Source organism: Aethina tumida, chromosome 4 (genome assembly GCF_024364675.1).
Source record: "Aethina tumida isolate Nest 87 chromosome 4, icAetTumi1.1, whole genome shotgun sequence".
Classification (NCBI taxonomy): Eukaryota; Metazoa; Arthropoda; class Insecta; order Coleoptera; family Nitidulidae; genus Aethina; species Aethina tumida.
This window is the reverse complement of record NC_065438.1, coordinates 13,859,156-13,877,865: the sequence shown is the minus strand read 5'-3', so window position 1 is coordinate 13,877,865 and position 18,710 is coordinate 13,859,156. Positions and strand designations below refer to the sequence as shown.

Below are 18,710 nucleotides of genomic sequence, written 5' to 3'. Positions count from 1 at the left end.
TTAGTTTAAAGGTAAGTAAGGATAAGTCATCGATATACGTTTAGTGAATGGACTTTACATACGTATCTACCTTTAATTATAGACTATATCAATTGACATTCATTTTTAAGCACAAACTGCGGGAGCCGATATATGCAACCCATCTTGCAATTTTGTTCTATTTTAGTTTTTGCTGAACCAACATAACCAACCGTAGTTGTATTTTCATGTGCTGATAATAATAATAATATAAGATAAATTATTACGTGTCCGATGATCGTAGTGATTGAACTGCGAAAATGGCAGGTACAACGTCTTTAGAATATAAGTATCAAGAAATGAGAAACAAACTTACAAACACACAATGTTCAAGAGACACTCTTAATTCAGTGAAAATGTCTTTATGGCGTGAAATAAACTCAAAAAGAGATCTCGACCGAATAGAAACAATGAATGATTTAGTTACGGTTTTGGAAAAACGATTGTGTTTGCATTCAGGGGACACACACCTAATGGACGATATTGCAGACCTCATGGGAATAAGTATTTTAACTATACGACAGAACCCTCAACCCAGTAGCCCAGGTACCAATGTTTTTTTAGATGTTATAAAGATGGTAGCTGTTGTAAATGTTTATTGACACATGTACATGCTTATGTGTTTGTTTGTATTTCAAATTAATATTAAATATTATATAAATTAACATGTTGGATTGATATATGTGTCAATTCAAAATATCAAAATTATCAAAACAAAAAGTATGAATACAAGAATACACATAAAAACTAAACATGCACAAAAATATAGGTTACACAAATATGTAAATTTTAAAAGCTTGTTACTAATTATTGTACTCCTATTCATATATATAAACATATGTGCATAATATAAATCAGTAGTAACTTTATTTTCATAACAAAAACCATTATTAATTATATATTTTATTAGGACATCCTTCAATATTCCAAGAAGTAAATAGAGATATCCTGATTAGAGTGCAGGATAAAATTTGCAATGAGATTGGCAAATACTGGAAGGAATTTGCTAGACAATTAGGAATTTCTGAAGGAAAAATTGATGAATTGGACGCAAAATTCAAATCCATAAGTGAAATGACTCGGCAGGTTTTGCAATATCACATCCAAACTTGTGAAAAAAATAGACTGAGAACAACTATTTGTGATGCCTTAATGAGGGCAAAGAGGAATGATTTACGAAAGGAAATAGAGCATATTTTTGATACTCATCACTTGATTTACCCATATCACTTTTAATTTTATTCAAATATTTTTTACTTCCTTTTTTATATACATATCTATTAGGGTAAATCAGTTGATGAGTATCAGAAATATGATACAAGTTTAATATTTCCTTTGACAATTTTGTTTCATAAAATCTCATTTTTACTCTTTGATATTTTAAATTTGATTTATATAAATTTTCTAGTCCTAATAAATTTATGCAAGAAAAAATGTTAAAATCAATTTTGACAATATATTTTTGTTAATGTATTAGTAGTTGTACAATTTAGTTTGTTTCTTATATTAACTATATTATGTACAAAAATTTAATGACATTAAATATATTTATACATTCTTAATGTAGTTTATTTTCTCCTCTATTAGTTACAATTTTAATAAATAAATAAAAAGTATTTCATTAAGAAACTAAATTATAACCAATGTTATCTAGATATTTTTATTTATAAGGAGAACTAAGAAGTTATCAGTCTTATCTATCTCATATTATCCTATCTTGAACTTGATCGTGAACTTGGAAATCATAGCATTGTTCTTGGCGGAATGTGCAATATGTCCCTCTATTTTTCATCATTTCAACACTATTTGACGTTCATACTGTTAAAACAATATATAAATTTTTTTGTGTCATTAAAAATTATTGTCATTTGAAGTATATTTGGTTATTTATAACCAATTAGTATATCAACCAACAGTTTACATTATTTTCTCCTACTACCTAAGAGTACATATTAAATGAAGTTAACACTACAATTAATTTATAAGTCTATTGGGTATTTCAGGGAAAAGAACTTATGAATCACATATAAAATTCTATTCCATAAGGAAATTAGGAAGCAGATCTTGCAGTACCACCTCTAAACATATGAAGCAAAAAGTTAGAACTACAATTGTGTCCTTAAATGCGTCCCAAGAGAAGTGACTTGAGGAAAGTAGAGCATTTTTTTTTTATGTCATTCAAAATTGTCATTTGAAGTGTACTGTATTTAAACAAGACTAAATTAAATAAAAATTAGTACCGCCCATCGATAATCTACATTATTTTCTACGACTACACATGAGTGCAGAATATATCAAGTTAACACTGAAAATAATTTGCAAGTCAATTGAGTAGTTCCGAGAGGAAGAATAAGGAAGTGCAATTCCATAAGAAAATTAGGAGGTAGGTCTTGCAGTACCACCTCGAAACATGTAAAGCAAATAGAACTACCATTTGTGATGCGATCGAAATAACTGGCTTGAGAAAAGTGGAGCATATTTTTGAATTTTTGATATTAATCTCTTGATTTGCTTAAACATTTATTTTATTAAATATTTTTATTATATATATTTTATTTTTATATGTAACGAAAATATATAGTTATTTGGATAAATCAGTAAATATGAAAAATATAAGATTTAATATTTTAGTTTATAATTTTATTACTCTTGTTTTAATATACCTTTTGATGGATAGAATTCTGATTTAGAGATTATACTGCAAATTTCCTAGTCGCAATACATTAGTAGTTATAATAAATTTTTCAAAAAGATTTATTGAATATAAAAAAACTGATATACTCAAAAATTTATTGACATTAAATATATTTGTACATTCCTAATATAGTTTAATTTTCACCTCTATTTTAGTGAATTTTAATAAGCTTAAGTAATTAAATTATTGCCAATATTATTTAAATATTTTTTATGCATAAGGAGGAATAAGGAATAATGAAGTCATTAAATTTGTTCCTAAATAATATACAGGAAATAAGATCTATAGATTGTAATTAAAATCTGTAAATGTTATAAAATATATTCAATGCATCAATATATCTTATTTTTTGTAACAAAAAAGTGTCCTCAAGAGAAACAAAAAACAATAAATATTTTCCAAAACTAGTGTAATAAATCATTCGAACTCAATTACCAATACTAAGGAAGTTACAAAAAATACAGTTACAATATATTAATAAACAAAAAACTGAGCTAAATTTAGAATATCGCCCTGTTTAAACAGTGTAGGAATATTTGGAGACAGAACCAGTCTTATCTATTGTATCTTGGTGCACTTGGAAACCTAACGTCGTTCTTGGTGGTATGTGCAATCTATCCTTCAATTTTTTACCAATTTCCATCACTGCAGCACTGTTTGACGCATCAGAAGTCCATACAGCTAAAGCAACACAAATTTTATGTATTTCAAAAGTATACTAGGTAATTTAGAGTAGAATTAATCAAGTTAACTTATGCTTATTGATATAGTAACTATAAATAAAACAAAACTCACCAATTTTATCACCCTTTTGTCTAATATTGACTACAGCTCCACATACATCATCAGAATGCTCAAAAGCTTCACCAATCAAACACAAGATCTAAAAGAAAAGTCAGTTAGGAGTAAATAATCATAGTATATAGTGAATGACTTACAATGTCCAGCCAATATCTATCTAGTTCATTATTTCTCTGTCTTTTTTCTAAGCTAAGCAACCATCTGCCACCACGCTTGTTGGCTTCATCTTCCCACATTGGTCTTATTCCTTTTTTGAAAAGAGAATAGTCAGTACCTTGTCGCAATTCGCTGGCTGGCTTAACATGATTGTACAAACTAAAATGGCAAGGTGAATGAGTTATACATGTGATTGAAAAATGAACTGTGCCAGCATAACACAACATACCTCCAAAAGTCCTCTACAGTTTGAAAGGAAACGATTTCCTTTTGATTCTTCTCCCAAGTTTGTGTTCGATCATTTTCATAGTACCACAGGGTCCAAGAGTTTTGCAAGGGATGCTTAATTGAGTAATCCATTTGTTCTATTTCATTTACATCAGTTTTCTGATCATTCTTCTCGTTCTACAAGTTAAAACGGTTAATAAATAAAGCAACTGCTGTAATACATTCACATCAACAACACAAAAAGTAACGTCCTAAATTGTTTTCGGCTGCTTCACAATATGGCAGTTTATGAAAATGTTTGTTACACCGTTACCAGGTTACCAAAAAAGGCAAACTTGATAATTTCGAAAACGACGTGCGGAATTTTACGAATCGGCTTATACATATTGATAATTATATTTTTACCTCAAGTTCCACAGAATTCGACATTTTGATGGCCGAGCTGCAAGCCTGCAAAAGAACGTACGTTCAACCAATGCCAACACAACAACACCAAACGCCCTAAAGGGAGATCTGTAGTTCACAAATGTTGATGGTGTACTGAACAACAATTTGCGGGGGATGTTTTGATGAAGAATATGTGCAAAATGTGTTTTGTACCTGCACGATGTTGAATGTCAAATTTGTAAGTTTATGACTAAGTGGACGTATGTCTGGTATTAACCGGCGGGAGAACGGTATTTTAAATAGCTCGAATACTCACAGTCATTTTGGAGCCCCGTTTTTGGTTTCTATCACTTATAAAACATTATGTAAGCAAAAAATGATGTGGTAGTTGACTGACTTACGGAAATATTTAATGTCAAAATAATGTAACTATGAGAAATACCGGAATTCAATTTGCTGTCAGATTGACTAATGTTTTCTTACCCTTCGATGGTATGTTGGATACGGAATTTTAACCATTTTCGGAATGTTTTTTTGTAAATGCAGAGCGCTGGTCGCTTCTCCTTGTTCGACGCCACACACTAAACTGATGTAGAATTTCACTTTTTTGATGGCATGTAAAAAAAGTATAAAAAAAGTATATTGATTGAAAAAAATTAGGGAACAAATTACAGTGAGTTTTGCATATCCATGGTTTTAATTTAAAACATAGTTATACAGGGTTCCCAATACATTTTTAATTTATCTGAATATGTCATCGATGATAGGTTTTCGAAGCTAAATGTTCTACATTTTTCTAATATGTTTCATTTTTTTTTGTTTCATCAATTTCAATTTTTATGGAACTGTCTTCTTTAATTATAGAACAGTGGGGTATAATTTACCTGGATTTTATATTTGTATCCTCTTAAGTTGTGATTAAATTTGCTTTACGACTTCCAAAACATAATTTACAATAATAATAATAGTTGGGGAAAACTATTTTGAGCCTTAGATTTTACCTGGTGCAGCCCAAAATAGCCTCCACTAAAATCTATAATGGAAGAATATTTTATAAAATTATATTTTGCTTAAATACAATTGTAAATTTTTAATAGTATTTTAGTAATTTTGAAATGAGAAACTAAAACTGACACTAAGTACGAATATTTCACATTCACAAATGTTAAAATAATAATTTATTATTATTGTTTTATATATATTTAAATTTAAAGAGAATATCAAAATTTAAACTACATATTTTATTTCTTTTTGAAAAACACTTTTTCTATTTTCAGTTGTACAAGTCAATTATCAATTAAAATTAACGTCATATCTAAGAATTCAATTTTCATTTTTAATTGTTTTCTTTGGAGATAAATTATTAAAGGTATTACTTTGATTAGATATATTATCATGTGGAGACTTATTTCAAAAAAACATTTAATTTAAAATTTTTCATTTTAGTATTGTGTCTGAATGGAACTGGACACAAATATAGCAACTTTAATTTTAAATGATTAAATTTGTATTATTTAATTTAATATTTTGTTTCAAGTTTTACGAACACAGACGAATTTTTTCCTATCCTGCCACTGTCAGTTTTCCTAAAATTTTTTCTAATGCTTATTTAGCAGTAAACTCTTTACCATCTCATCTTGTTCCCTCGGTCTTGGTAACAAATTATATGAATTATAATTTTTCTTACAGTTTTATTAGTAAATAATCGATTTAAATTCACAGAGAGCAATGAGGAACAATAAAAAATAAACAATATATTAAATTGTCCTGCTTTGGACGCATTATTCGAATAATTATCATGCAAAAAAATCATCATTGACAAATGGATCTATTACATCTCTCAAGATATTTTCAAACAGAAAACTGTTAATTTGTGGTTCAATACATGCCAAGAAAAGGAACACCAAACCATAACGTTTCCTCCACCATGTTTTAAAATTTTCGTAGTGTATCTAGGGTCTAAACTTCTGGATAGTCTTTTAGACATACTGATATTTTATGACTCAATTGATTCAGTTTTGATTTTCCTAGTAGACAAGAAAAGATTTCGTTTTCTGAGTCTGTCAATTTGTTCTGTGTTATTTTTCTGGTCACAACCACAATAAAAGTCTATGAACTAGTTAAATTTTTACTAAATGGATAAAAAAGGTAATGGCAATTTCGTAGGGGGATATTAAAAAACAAAACTAATACATAATAAAAAAAGAAAGTCACTTTAATATTTTATTAAGGAATATAATATAACAATGTCCCTAAAGCAAAGCCCTGTATATCATTTTAAAAAGCATAACAGTTTGTAACAATCCAAAAAAGTTACAATGTACTTGATTAAAATGTACATAAATGTTAAGATCTAAAACAAATATTAATAACAATTTAGTTAATATAATAAGTTTTATAAAATAAAATAATATATATATTTAAAATCCTTCTAAACTTAAATAATAACTAATAAATTCTACTCTACTGAATTAGCACCAAATTGCTCATTTTCATAAATGCTCTAAAGCTGTATACATATTTAGTATCCACAACAAACAGCAACAATATACATTTAAAAAAAGATTACAGAAACCCATTCTCTCTCATATGCTTTAAAACTTGATATGGCTTTATAGAGAACATTTATTTAAAACGTATATTCTCTATAGAAGAGGAGAATAGCGTAAAAATATAACATTAAGTAAATTCCCAATAACACTAACTAGTGTAGATATACATGTATATGATATTACAAATTTAAGGCAACTGGTTCATTTAGAATTTACAGCTTTGTTCCGTATTGCTAAAATTTTCAAAAAAATAATTAAAAATAAAACTATTCCTTAAAGTATTATGCACTTCAATAAACAATTTATTATTTAGAATAAATAAGCATAATCTAAGTAATATCGCGACAATATAAATAGAAAAATATTTTTAACAAAATTAAAATAAATCAACATTTACATCAAAAAACATGACTCACATTTTTTTGTGGTTTTCTACATTTTTTTTTCGGTGTGTAATCTGTGTGTGTGAGATAAGTGTTCGTGTGAGTGTCTTGTGTGTTTTACAAAAAAAGTGTATAGTGTTACATTAAAAAAATAATTTATACTGTTTTAACCCTACGAGCATGCCATAAGCCCCCGCCTTGGCCGGCCGATGGCGAACGGCAAGCCGTAGTTACAGATTTGGACGTGGGACACCCGAACAGATCTACATGAGCTTCTGCTTGGCGCATTCGGGACAGATGATGTCGTCCTGGTCGGTGATGAAGCCGCGTCCCACCAGGCTGGTCTTGCACGAGGCGCAGTGGAAGCAGTCGTTGTGCCAGTGGCGGTCCTCGAACGAGATGAACTTGGTGCCGCCGATGCCGGTGATGGGCTTGTTGCAGGCGAAGCAGCGTTTCGCGAACAGCTCGCCGAAGCACTCGGCGCAGTAGGGCTTCTCGTCGCGGCTGGTGAAGCGCTCGCCGGCCAGGCTCTTCTGGCAGTGGGTGCAGGTGAAGCACTCCCTGTGCCACGGCTCGTTCTTGTAGGTCACGCCGCCGCTGGTGATGACCTAAACATAATTATTCACGTTACCATCAACAAATTGATGAATTTTCCATATAAATTCATTTTTTTAAATAAATACTAAACAATACAATGATACTAGAGGTAAATTGAAATTTTATTTGTGGAAGAAGAAAGGGAAAAGGAAAACAGTAATTTCTCATGGAAAGTAACATATTCTGTTCACATAAAATCGTAAAACATACACATAAAACACAATTTTAAGAAAGATACTATAAAACGCAAAAATTTAAAATGAATGCGTGGTAACACATTAATGTATCCAAGACAACTTTCTATTAATTTAATTGTTTTGTTGCTAATTTTATTCCAAATTAATTCAATTTGAACATCCAAGTCTTCCATTTCCTTTTTTACTGTTTACTGATGAGGCCATAAAAATGTTCGAATGATCGTAATTAATTAGTTTAATTAGTTTTTGTGTATTTCAGTTTCTTTTGTGCTTTTTAATAATGTTAATTAGGCTATTCTGGAGTTGTTTTTAGGCATGGTACTCTTTTAATATGTTACTTTCTCACTAATTGTCGTATAACTGAGAGTAAACACTTATTTTTCAATTTTAATATAGAATTTTCTTATAGAAAGTTATAATCATAACAACGTATCAATACATTCTATTTTTAGGGTGTACGACGTATATATATATATTTTCCATACTTGAACTTATTCGATTGTATTTGTTAAAAAAACAGGTTCCATTATGTATTACTTAATTGTTTATAATGAATATAACAGTTTATTATTATGTTTTCTTGATATTATGCCTCGTAATTAAAGATTTGTCATAATAATGGTTTATAAATAATATATGTAATATTCTACAATGCAATTAATGTTTGTTGCTAATTTATTTTTTATGTAATTTATTTTCTTTTGTACTTTTTAATAATAGTCATTAGGCTATTGTGAAGTTGATTTTAGGTATTCTTATAATTTGTTATTTTCACAGTAATTGTCACATAATTTTTGTCACAAAGCAACAGCTAGACATATTTCGTAAATGTTTGAATTTAATCCTTATGCATCTGTAATAAAAATATTAAATTATATTATGCTTTATTAGATTGTTCATAAAAAATATAATATGGCAGTTTATTATGATAATATTTTCTGAATGTTATTGCCTTGTAATTAAAAACATTTTGTCATAACAAAGTTTTATAAATACAGTAATATGTTTTTATTAATGTTTACTTGTACTTATTTATCAATATTAAAATTAAATTGATAGGTGGCAAAAATTTTTGAGGGATAAAAGGAAAGAACACGTCCAATAATGAAGTAATTCTAAAAAATTCTTCCTGAAGAAAGTATCTCAAATTTGAATTTCATTTTATACTTTTATAATTTTTGAATATTGTTAAATTTTTATATTTATTAAATTTCTATATTTTTTGTGATTTTTATAAACTTTATAATTTTTATAATTTTTGTAATTTTTATTTTTATAATTTTTATAATGTTTATAATTTTTATAATTTTTGTCATTTTTGTGATTTTTATAATTTTTATAATTTTTGTAATTTTTATAATTTTTGTGATTTTTATAATTTTTATAATTAATTTTATTAATTTTTATATTTGTAATTTTTATAATTAATGTAAATTTTTATATTTTTTAAATTTCTATAATTTTTATGCTTTTTATAATCTTTATAATTTTTATAATTTTTAAAACTTATAATATTTAAAATTTTTATAATTTATGTAAATTTTATATTTTTTAGTTTTTGAAATTTTTATATTTTTTATAATACTTAAAATTTTTACAAAATATTTATAATTTTTAAAACTTTTATAATATTTAAAAAAATTTTAATTTATACAATTTTTATATTTTTTATAATTTTTAAGATTTTTATAATTTTTGTAATTTTTATAATGTTTATAATTTTTGTCATTTTTGTGATTTTTATAATTTTTGTAATTTTTATAATTTTTGTGATTTTTATAATTTTTATAATTAATTTTATTAATTTTTATATTTGTAATTTTTATAATTAATGTAAATTTTTATATTTTTTATAATACTTTGTAATTTTTATAATTTTTGTGATTTTTATAATTTTTATAATTAATTTTATTAATTTTTATATTTGTAATTTTTATAATTAATGTAAATTTTTATATTTTTTATAATACTTAAAGTTTTTATAAAATTTTTATAATTTTTAAAACTTTTATAATATTTAAAAAATTTTTAATTTATACAATTTTTATATTTTTCATAATTTTTAAGATTTTTATAATTTTTATAATTTTTATAACTTTCATAATTTTTATAATTTTTACAATTTTTAAAAATTTTCTAATTATTCTAATTGTCTAATTCACAATGAAATTCATCATGAAAAAAGTACATTGAATAAACAATTGAACCAAATGTTATAGAATTAGGAGACTTTATTTATTATTGAACGTGTTCCACATGGTCCCAAATTATGACTGAAATATTTAACAGAGAATTTTGGTAAACATGATAGATTAAGAATAAGAATGTATTTTTTCCGATCCATAAATTTTAATAAAACCGAAATTTCAATTTACCTTTTTCATATTAAAAATTAATATATGCACAATTTATTATACATAAAATATTAAAAGTGTTTATTTACCTTGTTGCATTTGATGCAACGGGTGGCAAACTTCTCCTCGTAGCATCCGGCACAGTAGATCTCTTGTTCACGTGGAATGAAACTTTGGGTTCCAATTGGGACCTTGCAGACGCAACAGCAGAAGCACTTCTCGTGCCACTGCCTAGTTTTGTACTCCATTTTCTTAGTTCCTGCAACAGAAAATATTACTTTAATGCGTGGTTCAAACACATTATTTTTTTAAATAAATCATTTTCCCTCATGTGGTGATAATCCGGATCGTACGTGCGGTTCATTCACTTTTAAAACGAACGTTGGAAAAAATATGTAAATCGCCCAGTTTAAGTTTAGTAAACGGGGGCTATAATAGTCGTATCGCTTTTTACGGGGGGATTGATAAACAACCGAGTCACGCGACCCGGTCGGCGTCTTCTGGCACCCGCAAAAGAAAGAAAACAACACGGCCCGGTACGGCGTTTGTGTCGTCGGGTTTCCGGTAACGCGGGCCAAAGTCGAGAAATTGAATTGGACCTTTTTCAAGCGTTCAAATTCGTGGAATTTTACGAATTCTTGTCTAGACGTTGCAACCGAACATCACCCACATGCAATTCGCACGTAAACTTTCGGATTTATTTGTTCAATTCGCGACATAAAAGTGGATCCAAGGGCGATGGGCACGATCGATGAACTGCAGCCAGCATGCAAAGCCATAATTTTGCGTTTCTTTTCGAATTGGGTCACGTCAATGTTGAATTATGTCTGGAAAATGGAACGTGTGTTTGTGGCCGATTGCCGTTTTGATTAATTCGTAACGTCGGATATTTGTTGGGAGAAAACAAAAAATTTAGTGTAATTCTGGTGTGCTGAACACGAACATATTTTTCGGTTTGTCTTTACTTGACACATTTAACGAGGAGACCGATTTAGAAGAAAGTGTTGAGTAAATCAACCATATCTAATCGTTGGCTTAATATATTATAATCGGATATTATATATATAAATTATTAAATTATAATTATTTTCAAAAAAGGAAACCAAATTAAACACTTTAATTAAATTCATCTTTGTGATAAAATCTGAAATTTGTTTTTCAGTAAGAAGATATTATTTAAATTAGTACCCATACAATTAAAATTACAAGAAATATCAGTTAGCCATTTTCATCGGTTAACATAGTACATTTAAATGAAGAATGTGGAGATTTAGCAGCAAACTTATACATTGTCTTTCTGTTCTTCGTTTCATAACACTTAGTTTTTATTTGATCTTGTCATCTAAGTTTTAAATGTATTTGTAATTGAATAGTTTATTGATTGAAAATATAAAACTTGGAAAATTGTAATCATTTATTGTTGAAAAAATTAATCAAATGGGGAACGTGATTGAAACAGCCATAAAATTGCTTGTCCATGAAGCTTTCATATTTTCTTTCCATTTAGTTATATGTTGGCATAACCTTTCACTTTGTTCATCACTTTAACCATGTAAATTTTCAAAAAAGGAAACCAAATTAAACACTTTAATTCAATTCATCTTTGTGATAAAATCTGAAATTTGTTTTTCAGGAAGAAGATACTATTTAAATTAGTACCCATACAATTAAAATTACAAGGAATATCAGTTAGCCATCTTCATCGGTTAACATAGCACATTTAAATGAAGAATATGGAGATATAGCAGCAAACTTATACATTGTCTTTCTGCTCTTCGTTTCATAACACTTAGTTTTTATTTGATCTTGTCATCTAAGTTTTAAATGTATTTGTAATTGAATAGTTTATTGATTGAAAATATAAAACTTGGAAAATTGTAATCATTTATTGTTGAAAAAATTAATCAAATGGGGAACGTGATTGAAACAGCCATAAAATTGCTTGTCCATGAAGCTTTCATATTTTCTTTCCATTTAGTTATATGTTGGCATAACCTTTCACTTTGTTCATCACTTTAACCATGTAAATTTTCAAAAAAGGAAACCAAATTAAACACTTTAATTCAATTCATCTTTGTGATAAAATCTGAAATTTGTTTTTCAGGAAGAAGATACTATTTAAATTAGTACCCATACAATTAAAATTACAAGGAATATCAGTTAGCCATCTTCATCGGTTAACATAGCACATTTAAATGAAGAATATGGAGATATAGCAGCAAACTTATACATTGTCTTTCTGCTCTTCGTTTCATAACACTTAGTTTTTATTTGATCTTGTCATCTAAGTTTTAAAAGTATTTGTAATTGAATAGTTTATTGATTGAAAATATAAAACTTGGAAAATTGTAATCATTTATTGTTGAAAAAATTAATCAAATGGGGAACGTGATTGAAACAGACATAAAATTGCTTGTCCATGAAGCTTTCATATTTTCTTTCCATTTAGTTATATGTTGGCATAACCTTTCACTTTGTTCATCACTTTAACCATGTAAATTTTCAAAAAAGGAAACCAAATTAAACACTTTAATTCAATTCATCTTTGTGATAAAATCTGAAATTTGTTTTTCAGGAAGAAGATACTATTTAAATTAGTACCCATACAATTAAAATTACAAGGAATATCAGTTAGCCATCTTCATCGGTTAACATAGCACATTTAAATGAAGAATATGGAGATATAGCAGCAAACTTATACATTGTCTTTCTGCTCTTCGTTTCATAACACTTAGTTTTTATTTGATCTTGTCATCTAAGTTTTAAATGTATTTGTAATTGAATAGTTTATTGATTGAAAATATAAAACTTGGAAAATTGTAATCATTTATTGTTGAAAAAATTAATCAAATGGGGAACGTGATTGAAACAGCCATAAAATTGCTTGTCCATGAAGCTTTCATATTTTCTTTCCATTTAGTTATATGTTGGCATAACCTTTCACTTTGTTCATCACTTTAACCATGTAAATTTTCAAAAAAGGAAACCAAATTAAACACTTTAATTCAATTCATCTTTGTGATAAAATCTGAAATTTGTTTTTCAGGAAGAAGATACTATTTAAATTAGTACCCATACAATTAAAATTACAAGGAATATCAGTTAGCCATCTTCATCGGTTAACATAGCACATTTAAATGAAGAATATGGAGATATAGCAGCAAACTTATACATTGTCTTTCTGCTCTTCGTTTCATAACACTTAGTTTTTATTTGATCTTGTCATCTAAGTTTTAAAAGTATTTGTAATTGAATAGTTTATTGATTGAAAATATGAAACTTGGAAAATTGTAATCATTTATTGTTGAAAAAATTAATCAAATGGGGAACGTGATTGAAACAGCCATAAAATTGCTTGTCCATGAAGCTTTCATATTTTCTTTCCATTTAGTTATATGTTGGCATAACCTTTCACTTTGTTCATCACTTTAACCATGTAAATTTTCAAAAAAGGAAACCAAATTAAACACTTTAATTCAATTCATCTTTGTGATAAAATCTGAAATTTGTTTTTCAGGAAGAAGATACTATTTAAATTAGTACCCATACAATTAAAATTACAAGGAATATCAGTTAGCCATCTTCATCAGTTTACATAGTAGATTTAAATGAAGAATATGAAGATTTAGCAGCAAACTTATACACTGCCTTTCTGTTCTTCGTGTCACAACACTTAGTTTTTATTTAATCTTGTCTACTAAGTTTTAAAAGTATTTGTAATTGAATAGTTTATTGATTGAAAATATAAAACTTGGAAAATTGTAATCATTTATTGTTGAAAAAATTAATCAAATGGGGAACGTGATTGAAACAGCCATAAAATTGCTTGTCCATGAAGCTTTCATATTTTCTTTCCATTTAGTTATATGTTGGCATAACCTTTCACTTTGTTCATCACTTTAACCATGTAAATTTTCAAAAAAGGAAACCAAATTAAACACTTTAATTCAATTCATCTTTGTGATAAAATCTGAAATTTGTTTTTCAGGAAGAAGATACTATTTAAATTAGTACCCATACAATTAAAATTACAAGGAATATCAGTTAGCCATCTTCATCGGTTAACATAGCACATTTAAATGAAGAATATGGAGATATAGCAGCAAACTTATACATTGTCTTTCTGCTCTTCGTTTCATAACACTTAGTTTTTATTTGATCTTGTCATCTAAGTTTTAAAAGTATTTGTAATTGAATAGTTTATTGATTGAAAATATAAAACTTGGAAAATTGTAATCATTTATTGTTGAAAAAATTAATCAAATGGGGAACGTGATTGAAACAGACATAAAATTGCTTGTCCATGAAGCTTTCAAATTTTCTTTCCATTTAGTTATATGTTGGCATAACCTTTCACTTTGTTCATCACTTTAACCATGTAAATTTTCAAAAAAGGAAACCAAATTAAACACTTTAATTCAATTCATCTTTGTGATAAAATCTGAAATTTGTTTTTCAGGAAGAAGATACTATTTAAATTAGTACCCATACAATTAAAATTACAAGGAATATCAGTTAGCCATCTTCATCAGTTTACATAGTATATTTACATGAAGAATATGGAGATTTAGCAGCAAAGTTATGTCTTCTTGTTCTTCCTTTCACAACACATTTAGTTTTTATTTGATCTTGTTTGGTAAATTTTAAAAGTATTTGTAATTGACTAGCTTATTGATTAAAAATATAAAACTTGGAATATTGGAATCATTTATTGTTGAAAAAAGTTAATCAAATGGGGTTCGTTCATCTTAATCGGGTTTGCTGAAAATCACAATTTGTCATAATTTAATTTATCCAATATCAAAAGTTGAAATTTGTAAACCAGTGCAATCGATTTAATTTAAGATAGAGCAGTCACTGTGAATATGTAAGCAGCAGAAAATGGCTGAAAGCACTTCCTCTATGCAAACAGCAAAACCTCACACGGTGATATTGAACAGATGGCCTGTTACACAAATAGAAAATAGCCGTAAACTGTGCAAGTGTCAATGAATAGTGGGTATCATGGCATGCGTTTTCGTCGTATTTTCATCACGAACGATCGCAGATCGAACGAGGAAAAAATAACTCAAACCCACAACTTTCTACCTATCAGGTGAAGTGGTATCGATTTACATGGCGGTAAGGGAAATGTCAGCGCACTTAATTGATACGTATCAATTAGACTATGATATTTACAAACCAATCGGCGTCCCGCTAATTAGAACGAATGAATTTTTATTGCGGGCCAATTACCGGACTCGGTCGGCCCGCCAGTCGTGTAGGTTAAACGCGACAATTCGGAATTTATCCTAATTTGTACGGTTGCTGTGGGATTCATGAGCGAGTAAAAGAGGTCAATGTTAGCGTACCAGTTTCGTGTTTCTTTTTCACGTTTCGAACGTCGTACCGTCGTTTCGTATCTAATCAGGGCCTGGAAAAAGGGACGGTGATTTTTGAGTCATCTGCTGTTTGTGCGTTAATGAAAAAATTCCGATTTGACCATCGTCCGAAGGCCGCATCTACCGAACGGATTCCATATAAGTACGTGCCGGAGCCGAGATTATTATTAGTCACTTGTGCGGCGATACACACTGACGAAAAACGTCGACAATCGATTGGCATGGACGATGGGTTTTTGTGTGTGGAAAAGCCACCATAAACGGGGCGAGTTGCTCCGAGTATGCGGTGGTTGGTCGTGACGTGATGTTTAATAAAAGACACGTAATACGTTGCACAAGATAAACAGAACCTGTTGCTTATTTTATGTCCAATAACAGACGGCTCGAATTAGCCCAATTATGTTGTTAATTGTTAGTCATCGGTGTTTTAGACGGTGTTCTGTATTCAAACTGCATCCATTATAATTTTATATTTGTTTGACTGCTACTGTACACGATTATTATGTTAGAACTTTTTATTTATACAAAGTAAAACTAGTAATTAAGGAAGCATCTGTTTTATTATATTTTTAAACAAATAAAGAGAGTAAAACGTTTTGAATTATTGGTTAAAAATCATCAAATATTCAAAGTAATTTTTACATAAATATATAGTTCAAAAAAAAAAAAAAGAGTTTTTGAATCACCAAAATTATAAATTTTAATATTTTTAGAAAATTATAGAATGCTCAAAGACTTGAAAGTTTGAATTACTGATTTTGAATCACCAAAATTATAAATTATGATCTTTTTTAAAATTATAGAATGTTCAAAGTGATGTTTTAATATAGTAAATTTATATAATTCTATTATATTTGAAATATTGCTATTTTCAAAATATAAATGTGTATTTTTACTTAAATATGTATACATAAAAGTAAAAGTTTTTAAGACTTTTTGAACCACTGGCTGAAAATCACCAAAATTAGGAATTTTGATCTTTTCTAAATTATAGAATATTCAAAATAATGTTTTAAACTATAAAAATCATATAATTCTATTATTTTAGAAAAAATGTTATTTTCAAAATAAAAGTGTGGACTTTTGCTTAAATATGTACGTATAAAAGTACTTTTAAAACATTTTGAACTACTGTCTGAAAATCATCAAAATTAGGAATTTTGATCTTTTCTAAATTATAGAATATTCAAATTAATGTTCTAAACTAGTCAAGTCATAAATTCTAATATTTCTAGAAAAATGTTATTTTACAAATAAAAATGTGGATTATTGCTTAAATGTGTACTTACTTAAAGCTTTTAACACCTTTTGAATTACTGTTTGAAAATCACCTAAATTAGGACTTTTGATCATTCTTAAAATTATTTTTTTTTAAATTATACAATTCATATGATGTGATGTTTCATAAACTATAAAAGTCAAATAATTCTATTATTTTTGGAAAATTGCTATTTTCAAATTAAGAATGTGGATTTTTACATAAATAAACACTTATAAAAGAAAGTTTTTAATATATCTTTTAAATAATAATAATGATAATTCTATTATTTTGAAAAATTGCTGTACTTAAATAAATAAAAGTAAAAGCTTTTGAGATATTTTTGAATTACTGGTTGAAAATCACCAAAATTATGAATTATGATCTTTTTTATAAATATAGAACATCAAATTGCTAGTTTTAAAATAAAAATGTGGATTTTTACTTTTTTAAAATTATAGAATGCGCAAAGTGATATTTTATAAACTAGAAAGTAAAAGCTTTTAAGACATTTTGAATTACTATTTGAACATCACCAAAATTATGAATTATGATCTTTTTTAAAATTATGGAATGCTCAAAGTGATGTTTTATAAACCAGAAAAGTCAAAAAATTTTATTATTTTTGAAAATTGCTATTTTCAAAATAAAAATGTTGATTTTTACTTAAATATGTGTGTATAAAAGTAAAAGCTTTTAAAATATTTTTAATTACTGTTTGAACATCACTAAAATTATGAATTATGATCTTTTTTAAAATTATGGAATGCTCAAAGTGATGCTTTATAAACCAGAAAAGTCAAAAAATTTTATTATTTTTGAAAATTGCTATTTTCAAAATAAAAATGTTGATTTTTACTTAAATATGTATGTATAAAAGTAAAAGCTTTTAAAATATTTTTAATTACTGTTTGAACATCACTAAAATTATGAATTATGATCTTTTTTAAAATTATGGAATGTTCAAAGTGATGTTTTATAAACTAGAAAAGTCAAAAAATTCTATTATTTTTGGAAAATTGCTATTTTCAAAATAAAAATATTGATTTTTACTTAAATATGTATGTATAAAAATAAAAGCTTTTATAGACATTTCGAATTACTGTTTAAACATCACCAAAATTATGAATTATGATCTTTTTTAAAATTATGGAATGCTCAAAGTGATATTTTATAAACAAGAAAAGTCAAAAAATTCTATTACTTTTTGGAAAATTGCTATTTTCAAAATAAAAATGTTGATTTTTACTTAAATATGTATGTATTAAAGTAAAAGCTTTCAAGACATTTTGAATTACTGATTGAAAATCACCAAAATTATGGATAATCTTCAAAAATTATAGAATGTTCAAAGTAATGTTAGAATAAATTAGAAAAAAGACATAATTCTATTAGTTTTCAAATATTGTTAATTTCAAAATAAAAATATTAGAATGTTCAAAATAATGTTCTAAACTAGAAAAGTTTTTATTTTCAAAATAAGAATGTACTTTTACTTAAATATGTATTTATGAAAGTATTATAAAAGATTTTTAAGAAATTTTGAATTATTGGTTGAAAAAAAAATTAATTTTCATCTTTTTCAAATTACAGAATATTCAAAGTAATGATCCTAAATAGAAAACTCACACAATAATAAAATTATTTTTGAAAAATTGATATCTTGAGATTTTGAATTACCAAGTGAATCATTAAATTGCAAT

The 18,710-nt window shown here is 27.1% G+C and overlaps 3 protein-coding genes across 10 annotated transcripts in view; 1 reads left to right on the top strand and 2 right to left on the bottom strand.

Moving 5' to 3' along the window:
• The first annotated feature begins 181 nt into the window (after window positions 1–181).
• On the top strand, window positions 182–2,564 carry LOC109602827 (FAS-associated death domain protein). Of its 2 annotated transcripts, XR_007547823.1 has the most exons (3): window positions 182–564; window positions 929–1,963; window positions 2,022–2,564. XR_007547823.1 is itself a non-coding variant. In XM_020019273.2 (2 exons), exons 1-2 carry the CDS (start codon window positions 279–281, stop codon window positions 1,252–1,254), a joined length of 612 nt encoding a protein of 203 aa, XP_019874832.1. In that variant the 5' UTR covers window positions 182–278; the 3' UTR covers window positions 1,255–2,564. The 2 variants fall into 2 exon arrangements, 1 of the variants encoding a protein (XP_019874832.1); XM_020019273.2 differs by having other exon boundaries at window positions 929–2,564.
• A 425-nt stretch (window positions 2,565–2,989) lies between these two features.
• Window positions 2,990–4,927, bottom strand: LOC109602825 (eukaryotic translation initiation factor 4E-1A). Of its 3 annotated transcripts, none has more exons than XM_020019268.2 (6): window positions 4,769–4,906; window positions 4,304–4,348; window positions 3,900–4,075; window positions 3,652–3,829; window positions 3,509–3,596; window positions 2,990–3,394 (listed from the first exon to the last, which is right to left on the bottom strand). In XM_020019268.2, exons 1-6 carry the CDS (start codon window positions 4,802–4,804, stop codon window positions 3,231–3,233), a joined length of 687 nt encoding a protein of 228 aa, XP_019874827.1. In that variant the 5' UTR covers window positions 4,805–4,906; the 3' UTR covers window positions 2,990–3,230. The 3 variants fall into 3 exon arrangements, with proteins under 3 accessions (XP_019874827.1, XP_019874828.1, XP_019874829.1); XM_020019269.2 differs by lacking the exon at window positions 4,769–4,906 and adding an exon at window positions 4,602–4,700; XM_020019270.2 differs by lacking the exon at window positions 4,304–4,348 and having other exon boundaries at window positions 4,769–4,927.
• A 1,568-nt stretch (window positions 4,928–6,495) lies between these two features.
• Window positions 6,496–18,710, bottom strand: part of LOC109602828 (four and a half LIM domains protein 2) — a 126,186-nt gene continuing 113,971 nt past the window's right edge. For all 5 annotated transcript variants that reach the window (XM_049966733.1, XM_049966732.1, XM_049966734.1 and 2 more), the window contains 2 exons: window positions 10,458–10,627; window positions 6,496–7,828 (listed from right to left, as the gene is read on the bottom strand). In XM_049966733.1, the coding sequence (XP_049822690.1) occupies window positions 7,484–7,828; window positions 10,458–10,627 (515 nt within the window). In that variant the 3' untranslated portion in view covers window positions 6,496–7,483. The remainder of the gene's footprint in view (window positions 7,829–10,457; window positions 10,628–18,710) is intronic.